The 23,542-nt window shown below is 40.3% G+C and overlaps 1 protein-coding gene across 1 annotated transcript in view; it reads right to left on the bottom strand.

Annotated features, from left to right (window-relative positions):
• TSPAN9 (tetraspanin 9) overlaps positions 1-23,294 on the bottom strand; it is a 92,855-nt gene extending 69,561 nt beyond the window's left edge. The window contains exon 1 of the mRNA XM_010194654.1: positions 22,929-23,294. Within this exon, the coding sequence (XP_010192956.1) occupies positions 22,929-23,294 (366 nt within the window). The remainder of the gene's footprint in view (positions 1-22,928) is intronic.
• Between the last annotated feature and the right edge of the window lie 248 nt (positions 23,295-23,542).

Genomic DNA, 23,542 nt, shown 5'->3' with positions numbered 1-23,542 from the left:
AAGGGGAGTGAGCTAGCAGTTGCGTGGTGTTCAGCCACTTGCCAGGTTAAACCATGACACATCCTAGAAAGACCATCATCATCTAGAGGTCCTAAGGGGAGAAAGAACAGTATTGCAGTTAATATCTTTTATCAAAACTCTGGAGACATGGGTTCAATTTACAGGTCTTTCATAAAGCACTCTCTGACTTTATATTCTAGCTCACCATCTGTAAATATATATGGAGAAGCACTTTCCATTTCAGATCACAAACTCTCAGCTGCTGGGAGCACCTTTTAATGTCTTTTAATTCAGAATCTTATCAAGTAGAATCTCAGTTGCTGAGTGGTAGGCCGAGATGGTACTTTTGGCATATGGCAACATAGGCAGAGTCTCACTGTGCTCCACTCTAGGTTACCTGCAGGGTCCCAAGAGAAGCAGGAGACTCATATAGGCAGACAGAATAATAGAAGTTAAAGCTTTCTCTCAGGACAAACTTCTTGGCTGGCAGGTACATACTATGTACCAGGGCTTATGTTAGTTTTAGGCTTCTCTTTGCAGCTCTCCTATCAGTTCTTCACTTACTTCAGACCTCCCATGAGTCTAGCAAAAACCTGACTGCTACAACCTGTCTCAGATAATTCTGAAACTGAGTATTTGTGACCCATAGGCAAAAAAAAAAAGCCAAACCAGCTATGTTCTACTGTCAGATCTGATTCTTTTTCAAAAGAAAATAGTAATTATCAAGACAAGATTATTTTATGTGGCAGTGATGACACACAATCCCTCTCACAGGGAGCTCTATTTTCCATTTCAAGCAAATAGATTTTCTGTCATGAGCATCAAAAATTTAAACCACTCATATTCCCCAGTGCTTTGCATTGAGCATGGAGCTCTTCCAAAAGGCAATGTCAAAAAGCAGTAAGGAGGTCCTGTGTTACATTCCATCTCAATTTTTTTGCATCAGTCTTGTCTGGTTTGCATTTACCACAGTTTAGTGGGGTTTTTTTTTCTGCTGACTCTGAACCCTGAAATATCAGCCTTGGGTTTTAGAGACAAGCTGAGCTATTTTCTTCTGTCACACTTCCACTAATAACAACACTTTTGCAGGTAAGTTCTGTTCTTCGAGAAGTTGGTGCAGTTCTACTGTGCAGGGTCTCATTGACTCAACAAAGCCACTATTTCTGTGAGTCATGCAGATCAGCTTCTGGGCTGGATAAGCACTAAAAGAATGAGAAGCGAAAAGCCTTCCAAGTTACTTCAGTCACCAAAGTCAATAGACATGACTACATACATCACAGGTGGCCAACTTACAGCATTTGAGCCATGTATGGCTTGAATGCTTTGAGTGCAGATGGCACTCATGGGTCAACCCTATCTGACTATATACCCATGTTAGCCTCATGCAGAAACAAAGGGACCTATAAGAAGTTGCTGTCATCTCGCATTCTCAAATTTCCCCTTCCCCAGAGCTCTCCTAAGTATGGGGTATGTACCTGGTGGCATTCCACTGCTGAGAAGCTTAATTCAAGTCTCACAGGGTTGGAAGAGCTGGACACCAACAAGATACAAATGGCTGCATTAAGGTTACTCTCAGACCACAAGCAACATAGCTAATAAAATGTCATCTCATCTGCTTGCTACTCCATAGGTCATTAGAACAACAGCAAAAAATAAAAGGGAAAAAAAGCAGAGAGATGATCTACAGCAGACAGGGTACCTGACTAGAAAGGAAGAAAATTACGCAGTGCTACTCTTAGGTCTGCCATGTCCCTCTGCATGACCCTGGTTAAGACAGTCAAACCCTCCGAAACTCAGTTGTCTACCTTGTAATCCTTTATAAAGGGCTTTGAAGTTTGAAGAAGAAAAGTGTCTTGACACTTCTTGTCCCTACCTTCATGTTGGCTTTTTTGTTAGCTTTCCTTTCAGAAGGATTAGCACAGGAAAAGTCTTAGGAATCTCCCGAGTCTTGACTTTATTTATTTGACTTAAGATCATAAGAGGGAGCATTAGAAAGCAACTTACACATAACCACAAAGCAAACCTGGTATCTCCTTTGGGCTCTTCTCACTTTTGACCTCCAGTTTTTGCTTAGGAAATCAAAATCTACAAAGTCTACAGCACAGATAACCACAATATAAGACACTCTTCATGCTTCCTTCTGCCAGTATATCCCAAACCTATTTGGAAGGCACCATCACCAGTCATATTTTCGTGAGCAAATCTATTAAAGAAACTGCCTACAGTGCAGTGGTAGCCATGGCAGTGTTCCTGTGCTGTTGGCTTGCACTCATTGTGGAAAGTCCCCATGAAGTCATGAATAAATGGAGCTCTTTATGCTTTTGCCATGGGATCACATGGGCGTATCAGTCCAGAATGAGCAGAAATCTCTTTTACAAAACCACACTATTATGAAGATAGAATAATGGATTCATTTAAGTAGGTCTTCCCAATTCACTACCTTTGAATAAGAACTGTTAAATAAAAGCTTATGTCATTTGTCAGCTGAAATGTATTTTCTATCCCTATTGCTATATTTGAATGACTAAGCTCTGAAAACAACTTTCAAAAGAATCTACCAAATTAATACCTTAAAGAACAATAACTTGGAGTCATGTGGCTTAACAGGAACCAAATTAAGGTGAGAGGTTTTGCTTAATGCCAAAGACATTTTAAATTAAATCTCCCATTAAATGACAGACTAATTTATTCATAGACAAGAAAAACAACAACAAAAAATCCCCAACACGGTAAAAAAAGCTAGGAAAAGTTCATGTACCCTGCGAGTCTGCAAAAGGAAACATTCTTGTCATTAATCACTCAGACACAGCCATGCTAAGCTGAATACTCAAGCTAAGATCCATCTCCTTTTGCCTTAGCTATCTACAAAGTAACAATTTAGAATCTGTTGTAACCACGTTTACCTGTTTTATCTACATTAGAACAAGTTTAACCATAGCCTCTCTGTCAACAACAAAGGGAGTTTTGGAGAATCTCTCAGAGACAGCATCCATAGCACAGATCTCCATAGCAGACATCTCTTAGTTAGTACAGATAGATAATTAAGGCAAGATGACTCCTGCCCACGGAGCTGGAAAGACAATGGAGTTTTCAAGACACAAAGAACTGTTCACAAGCTGTTGAGAGCAAGTTTAACAAATCCTCAGGCACTAGCATCTGGCCAGTCACTGAATAGGTACCAGGCGTTCAGGAGTTTGAAAAATGGCCCATCCTTCTTTCAGAAAGCTGACTTCAGCAGCAGCAAAGCCCTCTTAGTGATGAAAGCTTTCGGAAATCCTATTTTTTACTATGAATGTTCGAGTTCAGGACTTCCCTTGGAATTGTTGGTTTGGTGGTCTTTTTGGTTGTCTGCTTAATTGAGTATTTTTGCAAATGGTGGCTCAGGTATCATTTCCTAAAAATGGATCTCTGACAGGACAAGTACAAGAGTACGAGGCTTGATTTCTCAGTACCTGCACAAGTGTTATGAAATAGCAACTTTACTGAAAACAACACAGTCTATTAAAAAGGCATATTTTAATGGGCTCAGCTGTTGTCAGGTATCCAAACACAATTTCTGTGAGGCATATTCATGACCAAGAGTACTCAGTCTTTCTCCAGTGCCCACTGTTTCACCTTGGAGGGAAAACCAAAAATATTTGTATCCTGTTCTTGCTCCTTCTTCCCGGAGCTGCCGCTACTCATCCTCAAAGAGCTGAGCTAGGCAAAACCATCAGAACAATCTCAAACTTGATCATGGGTAATATCATGCTCTCTTTGTTTCTTAAGCATTTTTAGATTAAAATAACAGGACACCTAACATAAGCAAAACAAGCACCACAAATACTACCTAATCTTTCAGACGAAAAATATTTCAGGCTCCATGCAGCACAGTCATGACATTGCCATGTTTCTGTGGCAAGCTCTGTGCTCCCAAGGTTTTTTCCTTTTTGTCCCTGATTCTGTACACTGCCTTTTGTTTCAGCACTGCTGTGCTCATTCCAGCCCTAAGACAGATCTTAAGTCTATATGCTCCTAAGCATAATAATTCAAGCCAGAATTCAATAAGCCTGTTTCTTCCAATTCATGCTATCGGGTTTGAACGTTTTCTTTGCTAAACCTGCCCACAACACATCCTATAACATAGATAACCTTGAGCTGACTCCTCAGAAAATACATTGCATCAACGACCAGACATAAATCTGCACTGATACTGCAGCAAAAAAAAAGCCACTGCTGAAATGAATGTCACATTAGGTTGCAGTCGCAGAATAAGAGGGAGAAGTGGGAGACACCACAGGGCAGAAACAATGAAAGAAGAAGCCTCCCTCTCACCTCCAAGCTGCAATGAAGCAAAAAATTATGCCAGAGACTGTCATTAAACTGGTACTGTAATTACAGCTTCTAGAAGCTTTTACCAGTAAATTGAGGACAGAAAGAAGGTTCTCAAGAAAGCACTGAGCTCCTTTCAACAGAAAACAGAAAAAAAATTGACTGATTATCCACTCAAAAATCTGAAGTCATGTCAGAAAACTGTGTGCATGCAGGCACAGAGCTATCAGATTCACAAAAGCGGTGCCTCACACTTTTGCAAATGAATCCTCTCAGCTTTCTCTGATGGAGGCTGGGAAAGAGAGCAAATAAAGGCAGGAGCTATTATTCCTCCAAAATTCAATCATAACCTCATCAGGATCTTTTCTTCCCCCACTCAGTTACTCAAATTCTGACACACAAATGGGCACCAACACCAGTACCAGCAAGACATGGGCATGGAGAACAGACAGGCAGGCATTCAGCTAAACCTGGGGCAGCAACAAATTGCACGCTGTGGATTCTGACATGAGAAAGGAGGAGGAAGAGACATGGGGGGACAACGGGAAAGAAATGAAGGACACTTTTATCCTCTCCATTTTCTTTCAGATTTCTTTATGATGCACACAGTAAAGCTTTAACAGACAAAAATACTTTTATGTATATGCTCCTACAAATAACAGACCATATAGAATTACAGTAGTGTTGTTCTTCTCCTTTTATATTCATGTTATGTACATCTTTCTCTTTGTTCGAGAACTCTTAGTAGATCCAGAATCAGGAACTCCTATTTGGGGTCATAAGAGTTCCTGAATAATAAGGAAACAGAAACCATGCAGATCCAAAAAAGAAATTCTCCTTCCCATTGCTCTGGCTTCCCTCCCCTAACCCCCTGCTGTGCCGTAATGCTATCTGCTCTTTCACACGCCCAAGAGTCTCCCAAGATGCAGGAACTGGGACAGCTGACACATATGGAAGAGTTATACAAAGAACCACAAAACAAGGTGAGACACCACCAAAAACTACCAAAATCAGAAATATAGGAGATAAGGAGAGACTCAAAGAAGATTAAATATTTTCCCATCTTTTGCATGTCACATTCTGAGATAAAAAATAGGGAATGCTGCAAAGAAATAATAGTTTTGTGAGAAACACATTCCAGGCAGGAAGCACAAAGAGAGAAGAAAAAAATCAGTGGTTAAGAACCAGAAAAATTAGAAGCAAGTAACAATTTAAGTATCAGTGACATTTCTATTAATATGTCTAACTGTACGACACAAAAGAAAATTCATCCTTAACTTTCTAATTTGGATTTATGGGAGAAGTATATAATTCAGTGGATCTTCAGCATGTAACATACAGCGAATATTTAAACTTTCTAAAAGCATGATCAGGATATGCCATTTGGAATAGGTTGGGGGAAACTCATTAAATACCTTGCTTATTATTCACACTACAGGAATGTAAATTCTATTGGCAAAATGAATCAATCAGACAGAAAAGAGCTATACTCTGGAGTCCACATTAATCAGCCCGACAAGCTGTCACTAAGGATTGGGTCAGGGTCATAACAGACCATCCAACCAGTGGGGGAAAAAATTCCCCAAAACTGCTAAAATAAGGAACAGTTCACTCATTTAAAGTTGTCCCCAGAGGCTCGTGTCAACCATTTATTACTAGTCACACACAGCTGCAGAAGCTTTTAAGTAAGAAACCTGCATTCTTGGACATTCCCAAACTGCATGTGTTGTGGCAACATGCTTGATCCCAGCTATTTCTGTGAGGACAAGCAAGACAAAGTATCCTGAAAGAAATACTGTTGGGCTCTAATATAGCCCTCTGAAGAAAACACATTCAGGAGCTTGAAAAAGGCCCCAAACTAGGATGCATGTCAGAACAGATACACTGTTGGGAAACACACAGAGTTGTCATGCGGTCTGCACTTCAATAAAACACTTTTAAAAACCAGCCCCTCTGTTTCTACAGACTAATTTTCATACAGAAACATTGTTTCCAGGTTTTAGCTGTTCCCCGACCTCCCACAATGTAAGTCTAAAGTGTAATTCAAAAAAAACGCCACACATGAGGATACACAAAAAAATAGAGCTTTTTATTTAAAAAACAAAACCAAGCAAAATGCCACAACCATTAACCCACCCCACCCTCAGCCCCTCTAAAAGTCATGAACTCCTAAAATTTCATGATTCTGAGATACACACCCTGTTAATGAGATTAAACATAAAAGAGAAAACAAGCACTAGTTGAACTATAGGAGCCCTGCTCAGACCAGAAATAAAAGTACTGTAGAAGAAAAAAAGCAGTCAGCAATTCTGATAAATACTGTGAAGCTGTGTAACACAGAGCAAAGCACAAAATCAATATACTGTAATGGAGAACACAACCATATACTGCGGCTGCTTGGATGAGGGAGTGATAAGATCGTTTTTGCTCTTGTCAGCACTTGAGCCAACTGTACACTCAAGCTGGATGGAGTTTAAAACTAAGTATGACTTACAGTGACACAGCTGCAGGATGGGCTACAAAACTTGCTGAATGGCTCAAAGAAGCAGAAGTGTTTTAGCTGAAGTGTTACTTCAGGAGACGCTACAAGGCAAGGCAGGCAGATTCACTCTCAGAGGGAAAAATCAATAAAAGCATGAAAGTATGTAATTGCAGTAATGTATTAATAAAATCATAGAATCGCTTAGATTGGAAAAGACCTTTAAGATCATTAAGTCCAACCGTTAACTAGCACTGCCAAGGCCACCACTAAACCATGTCTCTAACCTACATCTACCTGTCCTTTTAATTCCTCCAGGGATGGTGACTCCATCACTTCTCTGGGTAGTCCCTTCCAACGCCTGATAACCTTTTCAGTGAATAACTTTTTCCTAATATCTAACCTAAACCTCCCCTGGTGCAACCTGAGGCCATTTCCTCTTGTCCTATCACTAGCTATGAGGGAGAAGAGACTCACACCTAGCTCACTTTCAGGCAGCTGTAGAGGGTGATAAGGTCTCCCCTCAGTCTCTTTTTCTCCAGGCTAAATAACCCCAGTTCTCTCAGACACTCCTCATAAGACTTGTGCTCCAGACCCTTCAAGAGCTTCACAGCCCTCCTTTGGGCATACTTCATCACCTCAATGTCTTTCTTACAGTTGAAGCTCATACAACTGGCCTCAGCCCATCAATCCAGACTGCCCAAGTCCCTCTGCAGAGCCTTCCTACCCTCTAGCAGATCAACACTCCTGCACAGCTTAGTGTCATCTGCAAATTTCCTGAGGGTCATCCCTCATCTCAGTCACTGATAAAGACGTTAAGCAGAACAGGCTTTAACTGTGCACCCTGGGGCACACCACTTGTGACCGGCCACCAACTGGATTCACCCCAATTCTTTGAGCCTGACCATTCAGCCATTTTTTTACCTAGCAAAGAATATGCCTGTCCAGGTCATGAACAGACAGTACCTCCAGCAGAATGCTGTGGGAAATGGTGTCAAAGGCTTTACTAAAGTCCAGGTACGTTACATCGACAGCCTCCCCCTCATCCACTAAGTGGGTCCCTTTGTCAAAGAAGGAGATAAGATTAGTCAAACAGGACCTGCCTTTTCTTAAACCCATGTTGACTGCGTCTGGTCACTTTGTTGTCCTGTACATGTCAAGTGATGGCAGTCAAGATTATCTGCTCTGTAACCTTCCCTGGCATTGAGGTCAGGCTGACAGGCCTGTAGTTCCCCAGATCTTCCCTCCAGCCCTTCTTGTAGATGGAGGTCACATTTGCTAACCTCCAGTCAACTGGTACCTCCCTGGTTAGCCAGGAATGCTGATAGATGACTGAAAGTGGCTTGGAGAGCAGTTCCACCAGCTCCCTCAGTACTCTCTGGTGAATCTGATCTGGCTCCATTGACTTGTGTGTGTCTAAGAGGTATAGCAGGTCGCTAACCATTTCCTCTCGGATTATGAGGGCTTCGTTCTGCTCCCTGTCCCTGTTTTCCAGCTCAGAGGATTGGCTCCAATGGACTTATTAAAGACTGAGGCAAAGAAGGCATTAAGTACCACAGCCTTTTCCTCATCCTTTGTCACTATGGTTCCCCCCCTGCATCCAATAAAGGATGGAGATTCTTCTTAGCCCTTCTTTAGTTGCTAATGCATTTATAGAAACATTTTAACTGTCTTCTGTTGCAGTAGCCAGATTAAATTCTAGTTAGGCTTCGGCCCTGCCTATTTTCTCTCTGTATAATCTCATAACAACCTTGTGGTCCTCCTGAGTTGCCTGCCCCTTCTTCCAAAGGTCATAAACTCTTCTTTTTCTCTTGAGTTCCAGCCAAAGCTCTCTGTTCAGCCAGGCTGGTCATCTTCCCCATCTACTCATCTTTTTATACATAGGGATGGCCATCTCCTGTGCCTTTAAGATTTCCTTCCTGAAGAATGTCTGGCCTTCCTGGACCCCTCTGGCCTTCAGGACTGACTCCCAAGGGATTCTGTCAACCTCTCTCCTAAACCGGCCAAAGTCTGCCCTCCAGAAGCCCATGTTAGACCCCTTCCTTACTTCTCTGAGAATTGAAAACTCTATCATTTCATGATCGCTGTGCCCAAAACAACCTCCAACCACCATGTCACCCACAAGGCCTTCTCTGTTCACAAACAACAGGTCCAGCTGGGCGCCTTCCCCAGTTGGCTCACTCAGAACTGTGTCACAAAGTTATCTTCCACACAGTCCAGGAACCTCCTAGACTGTTTCCTTTCTGCTGTATTGTATTTCCAGCAGACATCTGGTAAGTTGAAGTCCCCCACGGGAACAAGGGCTTGCGATCGTGAGACTTTTTGCAGATGCTTATAGAAAATTTAATCTGCCTCTTCATCCTGGTTGGGCGGTCTATAACAGACTCCCACCATGACATCTGCCTTTTCGGCCTTTCCCCTGATTCTTACCCATAAACACTCGCCTTATCGTCACCATCATTAAGCTCTAGACCATCAAAACACTCCTTAACAAACAGGGCTACCCCACCACCTCTCCTTCCTCGTCGATCCCTTCTGAAGAGTTTATAGCCATCCATTGTACCACTCCAGTTGTGCAAGTCATCCCAGAATGTTCTGGGATGGCAACTATTTCCTGCTGCATGATGGCTTCTAATTGCTCCTGTTTGTTGCCCATGCTGCGTGCACTGGTGTAGATGCACTTCAGTTGGGCTATTGATCCCACCATCTTTATTGGGGGGAAAGCCCTAATTCCTACATGATAATTGTCAGGCACTTCCATGGTTTCTAACACACCGATAACCCTTGCATCTTTGCTGTCACTTGGATCTCCATCCCCTACATCCACTGAGGTGGCAGACCAAAGGACCTTGCTAACAAATATTGGTGCACTGCCCCATGCTTATTCTAGTGAGCCTGGTTTTATCCCTTTCCCCCTTCAAATATGGTTTAAAGCTCTTTCAATGACCCCTGCTAACTCCTGCTAACACCCCCTTGGAGACAGGTGTGCCCCATCTGTTGCCAGCAAACCTTTTGTTGTGTAAACTAACCTGTGACCAAAAACCCCCAAATTCTGCCTGTGACATCAGGCTTGGAGCCAGGTATTGATCTGCTGGCTCTTCCTTTTTCTTTCCTCATAATTCCCTGCAACTGGAATGACAGAGAGAATACTACCTGTGCTCCTGACCCTCTAATCAGTCGTCCCAAGGCCCTGAAGTCTCTTTTGATTGCCCTCAGACTTCTTGTCACAACTTCATTGCTGCCTACATGAAAAATCAATAATGGATAATAATCTGAGGGCCGTACCAGGTTAGGAAGCTTTCTCTTCACATCTTTAAGCCAGGCCCTAGGGAGGCAGCAGACTTCCCTAAGAAGTGGGTGCTGTCTGCATATTGGGCCTTCTGTTCCTTTCAGAAGGGAGTCTCCTGTGACAATGACCTGTCTTTTTTTCTTAATGGAAAGAGTTTTGATGCAGGGCACAGACCAACTTAACCCCAGTGACATGTTAGAGCTAGATCAACTATCATCCTTGTTATCGTTCAGCTCCACTTGCAGAGCTTCTTACCTATTACGCAAAGGCACCTGGAAAGGTTGGGTAGTCACAGAAGAGACATGTCTGCTGTGCCCAACAGGAACTTGTTGCCCTTGCCTCCTATCCCCTTCAGTCACTGTGTTCAGCCAGGTGGCGAAAGGATAGAGAATCCTCTGTGTCCTGTGTCCTGCCTGCCTCTTGGGCCTATCTTAGGGAAGGTAGGGTGCAATTCCCATAGTCTGTCTCTCACACACTCCCTGATACTTCACAACCTCCTCACCTCCACCCAGAGCTCTGTCACTAAGCAGAAGAGTTCCTCTACCTGGGCACACCTTCTACAGGTGTGCTCACTATTGCCATCAGGTTCTGGCTTAAGACCAGGGCACACTCTGCAGCCTCACACCTGGGTGGCAGTGTGTCCTTACCAGAGCTCTGTCTGGGAAGCTGTATCAGTTGTGGTGGGTGCAGAGCTTAGAGTATTATGAGTGTAAGTGTTCAAAAGTGAGGAGGAAGAAAACACTTCTGACCTCACAAGAAAGCTTTTTCATCTCACTGAACTCTACATGGAGTGCTGTGCATGCTCCTGCTCTAAACTTGATGTTAAAAAGCTATGCCACAGTACACCAGGACAGCATAAATATTAGTACAAACATTTCAATACAGGCCCAGGCTGCATTGGCAAGACTATATCCAGCAGATCACGGAATGTGATTATTCCACTCTACTCAGCACTTGTTAGACCACGCTTGGACTACTGTGCCTAGGTTTGGTTGTCCCAGCTCAAGAAATTGGAGACCATCCAGCAGACTGCCACCAAGACAAGTAATGGGTACAAGTGGCTTCATGAAAAATTTTGGTGTGGTTATAAAAAAACCTGAGAACAAACTGAATGAATTGAGAACAATTAAATGTTGGAATAGATTACCAAGAGAAATAGTGGAATCTCTCTTGCTGTAACTACTCAAGGCTGAGCTTGACAGGGCCTCGGGGAACAGAACCTAAGACTTTGCTTTCAGCAGAAGGCTGGACCAGATTTTCTCTACAGGTTCCTACCAATCTAGAATCTTCCTATGATACCATGACTTAAACATACACTATGCCAAGCACTGCTAAATACTACTGTTGTATAGTAACCTCATCTTAAAATAGAATTTCTCTGACTTACCTTACCATTCCAGTAATAAAACAAAAATGATAATGACAGGTAGAAAGGACGACAGTTCACTGTTTTTCTGAATATCTGTCAGCAGCTATTGAAACTACCAAACAGTAAGCTTAAAAGGAAGTGCTCTTTCACAGAATATATAATTAAACAGATGAACTTACTGCCAGAAAATTTAGGAAGGCCATAAGATAAATGACTGAAGGAGTTCCATGAATTTGTTCAATTCATTTCGTGATTTTTAAGCATTCTTTACCATCTACTTTCAGAGACTGGCTATGCAAACGTTTGATCTGATCCAACATACCCAGTACTACATTTGAACCTCATGAATGGGAGATAAATCAAACCACTAGAAGGCAAACATAGTAGTCTTAACTCGTAACCTCATTACAGTTTATTTGGATCATCAATCTCAATGCTCACAGCAGAATGACAGAAACTCTACCACTAACGTCTAATAAATTATAAAGCATAAGAATGATTTATTCCAATTAAGTTCTAAGTGGAAGCACAGGCTAAGAAACAAAACAAGGAGAAAATTCAACAATAGTGCCATTTTCCATTTCTACCTAAAGGCAGAAAGAAAGACTTAAAATTCCCAAGAAAACATGATTCTAACCTGCCAAAGTAACAGATAGCTCAATCACACCAAGGTCATACATCATAGCCACCTCCACAGGTCACTTTTATGAGGAGAGTACATGATGCCTAAAAAAGGCCTAGACAAACACAAACATAACAAAACAGGATCAAATATAACACTAGCTATCTGCATTTTAAAGTACATCCCATAAGACACGAAACCAATGTTCTTGCACTGAAAGACATAAACACATCCTCCCAGATGCTGACAGTGGAAAAAAAGATTCTACCAGACAGTTCTTTTTACAATCCACCTTCTGAAAATGCCATTAGAGCAAACGTTGCTTTGGCAGTAGAAGACAGACATATGGCTTGAGGTGCTATGGGAAGCAGGAAGAATTGTTACTGCCAGATATGCAACAGGAATCTTTTTCATCTTCTTATCCCTACCTTCTGTAAGTGTTAAATACAATGTTGGGTTATTTATTTATCATTTATGGCATTATTTTATTAGTTGTTTTGGAGATATATTAAAAAAATTATAATGGACACCATAAGAAGAGATATCCCATAGCAAAGTCTTCACCTTGGCTGTCATCTATTGGATGACAGCCTCAAGAAGATAACTTTGTTTTTCTTAGTCACACTGCAGGCGGTGGAGAGGTTTAGGATTTATGTTATGTGTCATGAGAAAACTTCCACTCTTCTAGATACTTCTGGAAGTCAGTGACATGATAGACCTCTGGAGTACACAGCCAAATAAATGGATGGTCTATAGGTTCTAAATCTGAAAGGAGTTTTGTGTCTGTGGACAGTGCTGCACAAGTATGAGGAGTTCAGAGGTGGCTTGGCAACATCAAGTCTCTCACAAGGCATGGCACATAACAGATGGCCTTTTGCTTAAGACACTTACCAGGGACTTTAGAGATCCAGATTCAATTTCAGTTTAACTTTGTAAATGTCTCTTAGTAGGACACATCCACACCATGGATACAGACAGATTTAAGCTGTCTCTGCCCAAGCTAATCTGGAAATGAAAGTGCAGAGAAGACCTCTGCAAAAACACCCAAGCTTGAAATAGGTGACCAGCAGGATTTCTGAGCTCCTGGGCTCAGATAGCTGAGCAGAACTCTGCCCCGTGCTGAACTGCACTACATGTGGACTCACTAGTTCTGGTCTCCAATAGCTCTGAGCCCCCTACCCTGTGCTCCACTACAGACATTCTCTTTGTTTTGGTGGCTCGGCTTTGCATCTGCATAAGGAGGATAAAAGCACAGCCCATACTTACAAGGTGTCAAGAGGATAAATATATTAAGTGGTCCTAAAGCACTCTGGGATTATGGCAACAGATGTAATGTCAGTTCCTTAAAGCAGTGAAAATGGAGATGAGAGGGCAATCAAAATTCTAAGGAAAGAGCAACTGAGACCATAAAGCTGGTGTGGTTTTTTTTTCTTTGTCTTTGCAACCAGAGGACACTGCAGAAGAAAATGCACTCTTTGGGACAGCAATAGCTTGATGAAACTGAAAAAATGGGAGAGGGGGAAGAGAATTACAGGACAATAAGATTCTTAACCACCAATTTAGTTTAAAACTACTATGAAATGAGATAAAATGAGATGTTTACTTTTCTGAATTGCAGCCAATTGACAGAAAGCTCTCTTACCTGCTTAAGATCATAACTGGTTGGAAGCTCTCCAAGACAATACAGAGGAAGAAATTAGTCTTGAGAAGAAGTCAAGCTACTCAGGAGCGACACAACTACTAACAAAATGTAAGTATTCAGCAGCATCACTTAAAGAAAAGTGTGCTTAATACAGTGATCAAGAAGCCTAGAAGAACAAACCCCTGGTTCAAAAGTAGCCCTTCTAGTAATTTACAGTGCTCAAAGATAGCAAATTCAGCTAGAAAATTTGATTGAATAGTACAGTTCCAAATTTTTTCCCTCTGTTTCATTTCTACATCATTTCAGACTCTTTGTACATTGTGGTATACAGAGATGATCACATATGATGGCATTACTTCAAGTTAACTGCTTCCACAGTTAACCATTACACACATTATTTGCAGAGTAAACTGCTTGGTTTAAACTAACATGCTTTGCAGCACATGTGCAGCATGGTAGAAACATGCACACAAGCAACTAATGCATCTCTACTAATGACTAGTAATTCCTTAAGCTGATGAACCCCTACAGCTTACAGTCATCTGTCCATAATCTTATCTTCATCCACAGCTCATAATTGTCTTGCTTCAGTCTTCTTCTCCACAAAGAAAATAAAAACAATTAAAACTTGCCTATTTTAGTAAAAAAAACCCAAACCTTTTAAGTCACAACCTCTTATAGTGTTAGAAACCAGTATTCTGTAAGAAATAAACAATTAGCAGCTTCTGCTGGTTTTAGTTCCTTGCAGCAACTTTCAATATGTGTCATACACTTTTAAGAATCAACAATAACATGATAATTTTCTGCTGCAGACATGCAATTCGTACATACAGGAGCAGAAATTGTACCAGGATGCACATAAACCAGAAGTATGGGGAAATCCACAAAAGAAATTTTAAAAAAATACAAATTCAATCACTGATGCCTCATGACTTGCCAGTTTTATATGGGAAGAAAGATATACAGACAGCAGATCAATGTATTTTCAAAACTATGCATCCCTGGTGCATTGATTAGAAGGAGTACAAGGAGTTTTCATTCAGGAGAGTCAGAAGACAGACAAAAAGCCAGGAGTACCAAATGCAGTTTGCAATGAGTACCAGGCAGATTCAACAAAAATCCATAGGTACCATCAGTTCCACAATAAAACAGAAGCAGTAATTGCAAACATTATTAATTCTTTTGACTCTGAAAAGTTAATTTTCATTTACTGCACTTAACAAAAAAAACCCAAACCAGAGCGAACACAAGGAGGCAGAGAAGCAAAGGAAATGGCAAGTGAGTCATTCTGTGCTTCAGTGTGCATCCTCTTGCACAGGATGCAAGGGGTAGCCAACAGGTCTGCGCTCCCAGACAGCACAGAGGCTCTGGGTGAGACATGAGAGCCAGCGTGTTAACTGTGCCACCAAACACCTAAAGATGGGTTCACATCAGTTACTAAGATTGTAAGGGCTTGGCTATGCCTTTCTTAAGAACAACCACAAACATTGCCCGGATGTATTGTAACCCTGTGAAAAACATAGCCCTGCCTGCAATACCTGAGCAGTGATAAAGCTATTGGACCTAGCACCAAGTTTCAAGAGACATTATTGAAGATGACCTGCAGATGACTTTTAAAATTCAGACTGGCAGCAGTTCCCCAGAATATTCACAACCTCTGCTACACTGGATGGAGCAGTCAAATGAAAAAGGTTTGGACAGCCATGTGAACTTTGCCCTAGCTCAAGAAAAGCTGGAGGAAAGAACAACGATCATCCCAGTCAAATTGCCAAGTGCTCAGAAGTTCAATTATCTCTGCTGAATAAATTCAGCAATTGAAGTTGCTCCTAAGCATCAAGGGACTCAGCTGAATGGAGATCTGAGTTGATTTAAAGCTAATTTGTTACAGAAAGTTGTGAAATTGCTTTGAGTTCAGTGCCTGCAGTGATTTCTGTAAAGGGATATTAAAATGATTAAGTTTTATGTGACCACGCCAAGAAGTTCAGCCAATGTTCACTGTTTAATAACACATCTTCAGCGATATTATGTTCCTTTACTTTATTTGGAAGGTGTGGTTATTCTATTTCTGTAAGATATTTAAAGCAAAGCCCAAGATATCCAGCAGAATCCCTCCTTTGATTCAAAGTTTCCATGAGTTGCTGAAAGGTTGGGTAACTTCACGAATTATATGGGATAAGCACAGAGAAGCAACTAAGTATAGTACACCATATTATCTGCGATGACTTGGCTGCTTGTTAGGAACATCCTAACTTCATGTGCAGCAAAACCCCAATCAACTGAACTTTACTTTCCACAGATTCGACTGCATCCTCTCATCTTTTCCACCCTGGTCTTCTTCTGTGTCAGTAGCATTTAAACAAGGAAATTAGATGTCTTCTTGGACAGCCAGATACTGGAGTTACAACCTCATCCACTACTCGCATGAGGATCATACACCTTTGGATCAGCCTCTTGCTGACTTACGTACCTGCTGGAAGGTAGCAGGAACAGACGAAAAGGGAGCATGTTAACAGAGGCCCAATGAAACAGCAAACTGAAATATTCTGCATGGGTCTAGTAGTACAGAGGTAAGTAAGAAACGTTACAGTTATTATGCTTATCCACAGTTGACAATAATTGTGCCCCATGATTATAACCATCGCTCTATGAAAGGATATACATATTTCCGTTCTGATTGGATACAAGTAACAAAGCTTTGGTTTTCTGACTGAAGAGCCCCGCACTGGCTTTCATAAAACTTACAAAAGTTCATATCGTTGTTATTTTTAAAAGTTAAGGGAACTGAGACACAGAAGGCTGAAGAACTTTGCTTGAGGTCACGCAGCCAGAGCATATGAGGAATAGAACCTAAGTCATATATTTAAAGAATGGTTTAACTCTGGGAGAATGGAGGGGCAGGGAGGGCTGGAGAGAAGTAATTTGAAAATCTTATTCTACTTCTCACTTTCAATGACTATAAACCTCTGCATATACAAATGATTATAACTATATCCAGCAGGCTACATTATAACAGATGTATAAAATAAATCTGCTTTTTGAGTCATGAATCAACTCATCATTTATCCAAAACAAGACACAAATGGCTCTCACACCTACCTACAGCTAGAGTTTCCTTCCACACTGAAGGAAAACAAAAACAATTTTAAAAAAAAAGAAGAAAAACCCCACACCTAAAAAATAAAACAACCTGAACAGAACATGGTGTTAGCAAAGAGCAGTTAGTGAGAGGAACACTGTGAAAAATGCCGTATCAGATGTTTTCCCTATCAGGTTGAAACAACTTAGACCCTACAAAGAGTTATGAGGCCCCTGCCACAAGGATTAACCAGTCTAACTTGGCTCTGAAGCTAACGTTGCTATTTAAATTAAAACTAGTCTCAGACCTCAAATAATGTTTTAATATTATTCTGTAATGTCATCACACAGGTTTTTAAATAAACTTTATTTACATCATATTCATTAGGACACCACACTGTTTGAACTAAATATTACTCTTCCTTCTCCTCCCAGCAAAAACATTGACATGCTAAAATATTTCTCTAATTGATCTCCCTCACTGAGGTGCTGGTTTGCACATCAACAGTGCTGTACCATTTGGAGGGGAAACTAAAACTAAAGGCTGGAATCTTTTCACAGTTAATCAAATCCTTATTAAAAACTGAATTATTCCTGTTAATATGACTGAAAACAGTAGCTTTTCCCAGATTTTACTGTCTTACTTGTTTGGGTTTTTTTGAGTTTTGGGGGGCTTTTTTGTTTGGTTGGTTAGAGTGTTGGGGTAGGTTTTTTGTTTGTTTTGTTTTGGGTTTTTATTGGTTGGTTTATTTTTGAATGTTCCTGCATTCATGGAATTGTACTGCAATTCTTCCCGCACTGCTGACTTGTGTCATTAGAGTCAAAATATGACAGAAGTAAATATCACTATTATGTCAAGAGACAAGCATCCCAGGGTCACTCACTGCCTCTCCCTGTCATTACTGCATGTCAGAAAACGGGGAATACCAGATAATGCAGCCTGTGGAGGATAACAAGATAAAAAGAGAGAATTCAAATGTTTTTCCTGTTCTAAGCTGTCTATAGTTACCAATTTTGTTCTCATTTCAGGGACAAACCATCCACCCCTCTGAAACCCCAGAAATTAACTTTCTGTTATGCGTAGGGACAAAGTCTCTTCACAAGATTTAACTGTCTGCCCAACAGGTTCAGTTAAGCATTACAGCTTTGTACTTCAAACTAAATAGTGCCCCATAGTATATATTCCAGTTAAGTATAAATAAGTACGGATTACCTTACAGAAACCAGAGAATGGACATGCTCCCTTTCTGATCTGAGACTTTACTACAAGTGACCTACATGGCTGCTGTACTACTGTCTTTATGCTTACTGATAAATGCATAATCTACAAGAAAAAGTATTAAATACTCCCACTGTAAGATTTAATTAGACAAACAATTAATGCAGAAAAATACTTCTCAGGAGCAATAGTCTTTATCCATTATTTTAATAACAGAGTATCAGTGAAAAAAATGCTGCATTTTAAGTTTTGCTGCTAATACTGGATCAGCAATTTTGCAGCCCATCTTTTTCTCTTCTAGTCTTATGTTTTAGAAAAATGAAAATGCTCCCAACCTATTATAAAATTTGCTTTGAAACTGAATAGTAAATATCTGAATCTGTAAATAACTCCACTTAACTCAGATAAATAATAGCCTCTGCTTATAATTATAGCATTAATAAATAGGTATTATTCCTGCCAAATTTTTTGTAGTAGTTTAAATATAAAAAATTTAACAGATAAACCACTTTAAAGATCTTCTTGACTTTACTTAGCTTTTCTTTAGCTCTTCCTAAAACACAGAAGATCAGAGATTTAATAAACTTGCCATATGTTCCCCCAATGAAATTCATTTTCTATTAAAATAAAGCAATGCTAAAATCTAGCAAGATGTGTATTATGAATAATTCACTGTATGTGGATTAAATGAATAGAACAACACAAAATTTAACCATGACCACCATCTAACTTGCGAAGTTCTCTCATGAAGTTTTGATAACTTATTCCTGTCACTTCAATATTTCCTTTTTAGGACCCTATGAAATTCTCATTTCATGAGTGAAATTTCATTATGTTTTATAGAGTTTACATTTTATAGCCAGCAAGATTTTCTGATGTATTTTTTTTAAATAATTATTGTAATCCTTTAATAAAACATTTATATGTTTATATTCAGTGATTACCTTTTTTGACAATTAAGCTGCTATCTGTAGAAGCAAAAATCAATATTTTATTTCTCCTGCAGAGCTATACTGGCTCCTTTGCAACCTCCATGTGTTTGCATATAAATATTCTTGAAGGCAAACCAAACCAACTAACATTTCTAGTTGCCTGGTCTCTTTGCAAAACATATTATGCACTTAGGATTAATTCAGTGTAAATCATCATCCTAGCCACACAATTAAATACTATAAGCTTCCTTAACCCTCAGCTCAGACTACCCTAATCTCTAAAAGAAAGCAATGCCAGATGGCCAAGAACAACTGTTAAGAATCAGAGGGCCACAGAGAAATACCTGAAGCTCTCAGTGATATGGTGGAGAAACACCTTCTGTTTCAACTTATTGCTGGGCCCCACTTGGATCCATCTGCTTTGCAGAACTCAGATGCAATCCTTCCATGTTAACTAATACACATTACTAATTTTCAAAAACTGTATTTTGTTCTCATGAATCTAGTTCACAAACACTGAATTCTCACTGGACAGAAACATCACACTACCTCTTTATCTTTAGTTATCACAGTGACACTACGTTTGCTACATAGCAACTGAGAATATCCACTAAGCACTGCACTTCATCACCTTCAAACATATACATGTGTATACATATATATGTGTATATATATTAAAATATATAAAGTATATTCTATATAAAAATAATCTGTATAATATCTAATGCACATATATAATTTGTCTTTAAATATATATGAGCTGGCTTCCAAGCTGAAGGAGTAATACATCTCGCTGCCACAAGAGGGACAGATTAGGTCTTTTATTCTGTGTCAAGCAAATAATGGAAAAGATACCTCTTTTCCTATAGAGCATCATCCTTCTTTGGGCCAACACTGAGAATTGTTCAAGAAAATAGTGTCCAGGGATGCCAAGGATCCCACCAGTCTTCATTTGTTAGAGGAAGCATCTCAGAAAGAAACATCTTACTATGGCAGAACAACACTGCCCATGAGATGGGCTCAGAACAACGTAGCTTCGTGGCAATCAAGCCAGTCAGATGGACTGCCTATTGCAGCTGTACAGCTGCTAGACAAGCACCTCTTTAAAGACTCTCTGAAACACAGGTTTTCCACATCTGTTTCCAGTGGCCTAAATTGGTTCCTGTATATATGAAAAAAAAAAGCAACAAACAAAACCCACCAACACAAAACGCTTCTTGCCCTCATCAGAAGATAACAGTGTGGTAGTGGTCTCCTCACCTCTGAAAACCAGGAGTCTCATTCTGCTTTGAATTAACAGGTTCAGAAAATTTCATGCTTAAAAATGAGTCTTCTCTTTTTAAAAACAAAGCACCTTGAATTACAAAAGAGCAGGCCATAACTCCATGGTTTTGGACTTGGGCTTCCTAACAGAAATTCAGAAGGAAATGAGAACAGGCAAACCTGGGAATGAAAAAAAGGGGTTAAGAAGAAAGACAGGACTGAAATAGCAGCAAGCGCTTTAGGAGCAGAGGGAGTACATTGGCAGAGTTGTATGGGGAGCCCAGGGTCGGGCTAGCAGGATTGTTGAGGGCAGGAGTGAGACATACTGCAAGTGCACAGTGTCAGCAAGGAGTATGTTCAGAGCCAACCATCCCAAACCCGTCAGGCAGCCATGGCAGGACTCGTGTAGATTCCAGGTACAAAGCCAAAGGAGGCAAACTGCAGAATACCTGCCTGTAGTGTGCTTAATTCTAGCTTGCATTTCCACGAGTAAAAAGAAATTATAATGTTATTCACTTGAATGACTCAAGACAATAAAATAGCCTGGTTAAAAAAAAAAGTAAGAAGCTAGCAAGACTGCAGTCCTCTGGAAGGATGCATGGGAACATAAAGACCGGCATGCAAAATTGAGTATAAGCCATCTAAACTTAGGAAAGGGGGACTTCTGAACCATTTAAATCAGGCTGGTGGATCACATTTCTATTGTAAACTACTTTGAAAAGTATCTGAAATCTTGCATTTAGCCTTTTTCTGTAATCTCTCAGATTCACCATTCCCATTTAGCCTGGTTCATACAAAAAGCCTTTTTAGAATATTAGACAAGAAATGTGGTGAGAAAGTTCAAGAACAGAAAGAAAAGTGGTATAAGCCTCACAACAAAAGACATGGTGGGGAGGGTGGAAAGGGGATTAAGAGGTAAGAGTTGAAGAAGCACAGGGTACTAAGGAACTGTTCCAGATGGTAGGCTAGTTTTAAGCTAAGAAGCAATGTGTTTGTATAAAACTCCAGTGGGAGCTGAGCAGGCAGAGATGAACATGCAGATGAGGTTTGAAATATTTTTTGCAAGTCCAAGGAATGGAAAAATGGACTCTGAAGGTCTGATGCACAGTCAAGAAAATTGCTGCTTTTGGAGGAGATAAAAGCCAAGAAAGATACTGCATCTAAGGAGGTGAGGGGTAAGAGATATCTAATGACTGATAACAGAGGACATGAGCAATGACATCAGAAAAATGCTGTTACAAAACAAATCACATCATATGAAAAAAAAAAACTTCCAAGGTGTCAAAGTAATGCAGCATTGGGTCAAACAGCCAGTTTGATACAAATCTGGTGCGTTCAGGATGATTTATTCCATAAATAGTTAAGGCAACTTTCTGATAGGATTTGTGTACAGGAGAGAAAAAAAAATTTTCAAAATCACAAATGAACTTTGATCAGATGTTCTTCAGTGGCCAGTCTTACCTTTCTGTTTAAGTAAGACTCCCACAAGTTCAGTGACTGTAGCATTTCAGTCTGTAACTGATAAAAGCTCACTGTTGCGTGAGTGGTTCAACACCGTACCAAATCTCCCATTAACTCTTGCTCTTAAAGCTTATTTCAGTAAGTGGGTCAAGATAAACAGAGAAGCTGCTAGTAAGACTCCTAATTTGAACAACAGTATCTCTACACCAGAGGTAGCTATCTGAACTAGACTGTTAATGCCACATTTTCCAAAATAAAACCAGGGATGGTGTTTTCATTTATTTATAAGGCATACTGTGTATTTCTGGATGACAACCATGAATGATTTTGTTCATGTGCCCAAGCTTTGCAACCATCAGGAAAGCAGTGACCTTTGATTTCAAAACAAAGCATTTCATATTGGGCTATACACACACATACTCAGTATTTCAATTAGCCTGTGATTTCCTCAACACTACTGTTCGCTCAAGGATGCCTGGCTGCCAGATGACTTAACTTTTCCTCTCTCCCTCGTACGTGACAATACTTTGCTCAAAGTAGCCATTACGCTTTGAACTTGCTCGCTGAGGCATTGCTACAACTCCTTATGCCTCTTGGCTGATGGAGGAAAATCCATTTTGACCCCTCAGAAGCAAGTGCAAGTCTCCAACTTCACACGCCAATGTGGACAACTGCAGCTGAAACTGAATCTAGATTAATTCCTCATTACAGTCATTTCACATTTATGCTGATACCTTAAGAAGTTGGAACATACATGATTTATTGGTTTTAATTGGAAAAATGGGGCAGAACTTCCCTCAAATGAAAAAGCAGTTTGTCAAATGAAGTTTACAAAAAGCAAATGGGATTTATGGTGACAGTGAGAACGTACTTCAAATTTAAATTAACCTGCAGCTTAATGCAATATAAGGTATTACACAGAATGCAAAAATCCTGCCACTGCAGGATTTTAATGCTACAATAATTCTGCTCTTCCTTAAAGGGCAACAATTCTACCCTCTCTTAGATAACCCAGTTCAAAACACATATTAGAACAGCAGTTGGAGGAATTAATAGCCAAAACTGCAGTAATCAGGTGGTAATAAAGACAGAGCAAGCATGTACATTTTCCCAGTAGACACAAGTTTAACACTGAAAATATTCCAAGCAGGTATGAGAGAGAGGGAGGGGAGAACTTACTGTACTGCTTCAAAGATGCACTATACACATACTGCAGCAGTACAGGATACACTAATGAATGAAGGCAACTGAAAAGGCAGTACTCACCCAAAATATTAAATTGAAAAGGAACATCATGTATTTCAAACAACACAGGCAGCCTCTTGCCATGTTGCACTTCTTAAATTCTAAAAGGAAAACAAAGGATAGATCCAGATAAAAGACCACGTATTTGCTGCCTTTGGGCGCACTGTATTTTTCACTTTTTACGCCAGTCCCAGTCCCAACGCCGGTCCCAGTTCCGACCCCAGTGTGGCTCTGTGTGCGTGATCCAGTTGTACCATAGAAAGCTCCTGCAGTAAAACCTCGACCAAATTGCCTCCCTGAGGTAGAAGGTTTAGCAAAATCTGAGTCTTTGCTATCCAAAGATGGACTCCGGTGAATTGAAGAATCCTCACTACTTGACTTCTCCATGATCTCTCTTTTCACAGTTGTCAGATTTCATGTATAGCATCTCTCAGCATTAAATGCAGTGCCTTGCAAATGCCACAGTGCGATAAGAGCTGTCAGTGTTTTGCTTCTCTTCTCCATACATAAATCAGATAATCACTGCAGAATATATTCACTGCATTGTTGCTGGTTTTATTTTTTATAGCAATGTAGGCTGTACTCTGTCTAACTGTAGCATGGATTTATACATTAATATCCCATGCAAGAGCATA

The sequence above is a fragment of the Mesitornis unicolor genome, unplaced genomic scaffold (assembly GCF_000695765.1).
Source record: "Mesitornis unicolor isolate BGI_N332 unplaced genomic scaffold, ASM69576v1 scaffold941, whole genome shotgun sequence".
Classification (NCBI taxonomy): Eukaryota; Metazoa; Chordata; class Aves; order Mesitornithiformes; family Mesitornithidae; genus Mesitornis; species Mesitornis unicolor.
Note: the sequence above shows the minus strand (reverse complement) of the source record. Positions and strands in the feature narration are given on the sequence as shown.